At 38.9% G+C, this 5,638-nt stretch overlaps 1 protein-coding gene across 1 annotated transcript in view; it reads left to right on the top strand.

Annotated features, from left to right (window-relative positions):
* Rbmxl2 (RNA binding motif protein, X-linked-like 2) overlaps positions 1–884 on the top strand; it is a 1,519-nt gene extending 635 nt beyond the window's left edge. The window contains exon 2 of the mRNA XM_005380515.2: positions 6–884. Coding sequence (XP_005380572.1) covers positions 6–578 — 573 coding nt within the window. The 3' untranslated portion in view covers positions 579–884. The remainder of the gene's footprint in view (positions 1–5) is intronic.
* Positions 885–5,638: the final 4,754 nt, after the last annotated feature.

Genomic DNA, 5,638 nt, shown 5'->3' on the forward strand with positions numbered 1-5,638 from the left:
GGGAGCCGGCCCCGCGCCGCGACGCCTACCTGGGCCCGCGGGAGGGCGGCTACTCGCCCCGGGAGAGCTACTCGGGCCGAGACTACGCGGGCGCGCGCGACCCCCGCGACTTCGCCGCCTCGCCGCGAGACTACAGCTACCGCGACTACGGCCACGCCAGCGCCCGCGACGACTGCCCGTCCAGAGGCTACTGCGACCGCGACAGCTACGGGGCGCGCGAGCGCGACTACGGCGACCACCTGAGCGGCGGCTCCTACCGCGACGCCTTCGAGAGCTACGGGGACCCGCGCAGCGCCGCGCCCCCGCGCGGCCCGCAGCCATCTTACGGCGGAGGCCGCTACGACGAGTACCGCGCCTGGTCGCCCGACTCCTACCGCGACGGCTACGGCAGCGGCAGCGGCAGCGGCGGCCGCGGCGAGCGCTACTCGGGGGGCCGGGAGCGCGGGCTCCCCCCGCCCTTGGAGAGGGGCTACCCGCCCACGCGTGACTCCTATAGCCGCTCGGGCCGCAGGGTGCCCCCGCGGGGAGGCCGCCTCGGCAGCCGCTCCGAGAGAGGAGGAATCCGGAGCAGATACTGAACGGGAGCGGATTTGGGACCCAAATGGGCTTTCCAGAAAAGAACCTGTTCGGTGCTAGCTGCAGAGTCCTCGTTCGGAGAAGAGTTGTTTGACAGTTTACGAAATTCCTGTTAACTTGCTCTCCCTTTTTTATGCTTTCGGGAGGAACTTAGTTAAAAGTCGTTGAGTTCTTTTTGGAATTGTTAAACGTTTCTTTCAACAAGCTCATGTTAAAAGTATGACTTGAACCTGCGTGCTGTCTCCTGTTTGAAAATAGAAATTCTCCTAAAGATGTCTTTTAAATTTTTCTGATAAAATGAGGCAAAAAAAGTTCTGAGATTTTTTCTTTTTTTTAAAGTCTGCCTATCCAAAAGGAAAAATGGATCATTTTTCTCATTCAAACCAACCAGGTTTTTGGGATGAGAGCGGGAGGGGTTGGTGTATGTTTCTCTGTTTCAGGATTTTTAGATGAATCTCTGTGTTTGGAGTATTAAAAACTACCACCACCGAAAACCACCTAGACACTTACGTAAAAAAAGTTGTATGCACTCACTAAGTGTAAAAAAGTAGATGGATAGTGCGGGCTGTAATTTGCCTTTTTGCCTTTTCTTTGGGGATCAGCGGAATTTATCCCCTCTCAAAAAATACCATTCATGTAAACAATGAAATTCTAAATTAAAAAATGGGCCAACCAACCACAAAAGCGGAAATAAAGCAAACATCAGATAAGCATTTTTTCCCTACCACTAACAAATTATTTAAAATTATTAAGACAAGTAAAAAATGTACCTATGGTGGATTTGGGATCTTGATGACTTTCTAACTCCAGGATACTGTTTTTTGTGGAGAGAATGGGCTTCTTCCCCCAGGGGTGCAGGAATCAAATGTGAACAGCTTCTCAGAAGCAGAGGTTAGAGAATCCCTGAAAGAGGTTGACATTTGAGCCATCCTAGAATCTCAAATTGGTAGGAAGGGGTAGGGTCTTCCTGTCTACAAAAGACAGGGGTTTAAGTTTGTCTGTTCCTTACTCTTACAGTGAGAAGGCAGTAAGCAAAGGAAGATTAGTGATACTTCTTCCTAGATGCTTCAAGGGGAATGTAAAAGTTTCTTTTTACCCCAAGCTTAGGACAAGAAACACCTTTTTACTCGGCACCCAGGAATCTTCCTAAGGTGTACAATCCATGTGCAGTGTAATTGCTGGAGGAAACAAATGCATGAATAATAAAAATACACAAAATTGTGAGTGCAACACAATTCTAAAAACTTTTTTTTTTTGGACAAAATAATGAATGGAGGGATTAGGCCACACTAGTGGCCCGGAAGATGAAATGCATCAAACAGATTTTTTTTTTAAAAAACCCGGGAATCTAGCAAAAATGCTTAAGGCCTTCATGGAAAAGTTGTTAATTTTTACTAAGGGACAAAAAATAAGTAAATGGAGATTCATGTTTCATTTATGGTTGGGAAGATTTTATCATTGTTACATTCAACCTGACTAAATTAATTTGAAAAAGCAGTACAACCTCAGATGAAGATACAACATTTTTTTTTTATACTCACACAGCTCCCTTCCCTTCTCTAATACCGTTCATTGTTGATCAATAATGGAATATTAAGTAAAAGATGTGGTAAAATCTACCACAGAACAAGACAAAAAACCATTTACCACAAATTACTAAGAAACATGGTATTTAAAGAAAACACACTAATGGGAGATATAGCTAATTCTAAAATTTACATGGTGGAATAAACAAGAGCCAATGCAGTTCTGAGATACAGAAAGACTTACCCCATGAGGTATCAAGAGTTATTACAAACCTGTGATAATTTGAACTTAAAGAATTTAAACAGACGAGGACAGACAGACCAGTAAATCAAACTTTCAAGCCTAGAAACAGGCCTACATATAGATGAAAACGTTAAGTCACAGGTAGGTTTTTAAAAGTCAGTGGTGAAAACAATGGACTTTTTAAAATGAATATCTTCACAAAAAAAGATGAAATGAGAAACATGGTATTTAAAGAAAAGACACTAATGGGAGATAGAGCTAATCCTAAAATTTACATGGTGGAATAAACAAAGAGCCAATGCAGTTCTGAGAAACAGAAAGACTTACCCCATGAGGTATCAAGAATTATTACAAATCTCTGGTAATTTGAACTATAGAATTTAAACAGACAAGGACAGACAGACCAGTAAATCAAACTTGCGAGCCTAGAAACAGCCCTACATATAGATGAAAACGTTAAGTCACTGGTGGTTTTTTAAGTCAGTGGTGAAAACAATGGACTTTTTAAAATGAATATCTTCACAAAAAAAGATGAAATGAGAAACATGGTATTTAAAGAAAGACACTAATGGGAGATAGAGCTAATCCTAAAATTTACATGGTGGAATAAACAAGAGCCAATGCAGTTCTGAGAAACAGAAAGACTTACCTCATGAGGTATCAACAATTACTACAAACCTGTGGTAATTTGAACTTAAAGAATTTAAACAGACAAGGACAGACAGACCAGTAAATCAAACTTGTGAACCTAGAAACAGGCCTACATATAGATGAAAACATGAAGTCACAGGTAGTTTTTTAAAAGTCGGTGAAAACAATGGACTTTTTAAAATGAGTATCTTCACAAAGCAGATGAAGTGAGATTCTTTAATTCACAACACACAAAAATACAACCTAGATGATTTGAAATCATTAATGTGAAGTTTTTTAAACACTTAGAAGAAAATGAAGAAATGCATTCACCAACCCTGGCGTACAGAATTCCTCTTTTTAAGACACTGAAAAGTACAAATTTAGAAGGAAAAAGTTGATTAAAATTTTCATACTATTCAGATATGGTGAAAGATAGTATTAACAAAATGAAATGTTAAATTGGAAGAATATATGTGCATTGAAATAGTACTTAAAGATCAGTAAGAAAAAATATTTTTAAAATGGGCAAAGGAATTGATACATTTCTTGTAGGTGTATAAATTGATGAAATGATTTGGAAAGCAATTTTGGCAATGCCTAGTAAAATATGGAGTGTTGATACCTTATGACCCAGAAATTCCATTTCGAGAAAAGAGCCTAGAGAAACTTGCACATATACGCAAGGAGATATGCACAAAACAGATCTGTACAACATTCTTTGAATGTTGAAGTATAAACAGCCCACCTGGAGTGCATCAACAGATTTATTTTTATACTGGACTTTAGTAAGAAGCTAATGTGAATCATCCAGATCCAGATGTATCAACATGGGTAAGTATTAAAATGCCTGTTTGATGAAAAATTGCATAAATACATAGTAAAAGAATATGAAGGATTCACAGAAAATCAGTGTGAAAAGGAGATAGGATGAATGGGCTTTAGCTGAAGCTAATGTTTAAAAAAATAAATTTTAAGCAAAAATGGTAAGTTAATATATTACCATTGTCTGTACATGGGTATCTCATTCTATAAAAATATTCTATAATAGAAATTTTAGTACAAAAACCATAACAGTACAAGCACCCAGACTTAAATAACTACATAAGAAAAAAATGTTAACTATTATTCTGAAACACTTAGATGCACTATTCCCAGAGTAATCCTCCATCCTATCTTTGTTATTTCAATAGGGATAATGTCGTACTCTTACTTGTTTCTAGACCCTTTCGACCCTAGGCTTTGCTTATAGCTAGCTGACCATAATGTCAACAGTAAAACTTAGATATCTAAGAGCCAAATCGGAAAAGAAATTGTAGAATTGCCCTGTTTTACTTATTTTGAAGCATAATAGCAATGAAAAACTTACCAATTAACATAAAAGCCTTTCCTGAATGGTAAGCTTCTCAATATTGAAATGATTGATAACTTTTAAACAAACAAATGAGGTATAGACATTTGGTGATAAAAAAACTTACCCGGAGCTTAGGTGAGTTCAAGAGGTTATAACATACAAAGCCCCTGAATTGTTTATGTAGATATATAAAAAATTCTATATTTATTGAAAATTAATGTATTAAAGTAATCTGTGAGGGAAAATAGGGAGGTATTCAATTGAGAACTCTTTTTTTCTTTTATAATCACTTTCCATATGAGAGAGAACATATCAGATGTTTTCCAGGACTCACCCACTGGGTAAATATTAACCAATCTGTGTCACAACCAAAATCCTTTATTTTCAATGTTGAGCTTTTCTCAGCCTGTTCGGAGACTATGTCTTCCACATTTCTTCTGTCCAAAATGGTTCCAGGAGCATCCAAACTACCTACAGGACAGCTAACAGTATTACTGAATGTTTCCCCACCAGGTGAGGAGTAAACTTCTAAAAATTCTGGTGAGAACTGGAAACCTACTGTGGCTTCTGAGGCTGTCTGAAGAGAGCTGGACTAAGAATTCCTTTTTCCTAAAGGAAATGGCTCTCCCTTTCCCTTGCCTCAGGATAGGTGAGAAGGTGAAGCCTTTCCTGCTTCTATCCCTCCTAATTTGGGGCTGTCTCACATTTGTCAGCCTTTAGGTTACACGCTTTCTGTAGTACCTCCCTTTTAGCTTTCACCTTAACAGTGATCTTGCTATGTTGCCATAAATTTTTCTCTTTGGGAAATTTTCTCAACATATTTAAGACCTCACCAAGGAGACTTGATTCTAAAGCTAATCTCTCTTACATGCTTAATCAAGTGCTGTTGAAAACAACTCTAGAAGAACTGTAGAGCAATGGTAACCCCATTAATGTATCCAACTACCATACTTCCTAAAATGCTGAAGTGGAATGAGAAATCTGAAACCTTAATAGTAAATTTTTAGGAAAAACATTAGGAAGAAATAGTACACATTCCCATTTTGTTTGGAGGCTGCTTGCTTAGTAGAAAGTAACATCATTTGGTTGTATATGACTTCTCATTCTGTTTGTGTGGCTTGGGCAATTAAAAGTTTTGATTTTCAGTTTTTCCATATGTAAATAGTGATGACAAAATGCTTTCACAAAATTTGTGAAAGTTTTACATAAGATGATCCATACACAGCACCCAGGACAGTGCTCTGGAACTTATCATTCAATTCCTACTAAATTCCCAGCTTGTAATCTTACAGACGTAGATGAGTCTTC

This window comes from Chinchilla lanigera, unplaced genomic scaffold (assembly GCF_000276665.1).
Source record: "Chinchilla lanigera isolate Chin_1 unplaced genomic scaffold, ChiLan1.0 scaffold00013, whole genome shotgun sequence".
NCBI lineage: Eukaryota > Metazoa > Chordata > Mammalia > Rodentia > Chinchillidae > Chinchilla > Chinchilla lanigera.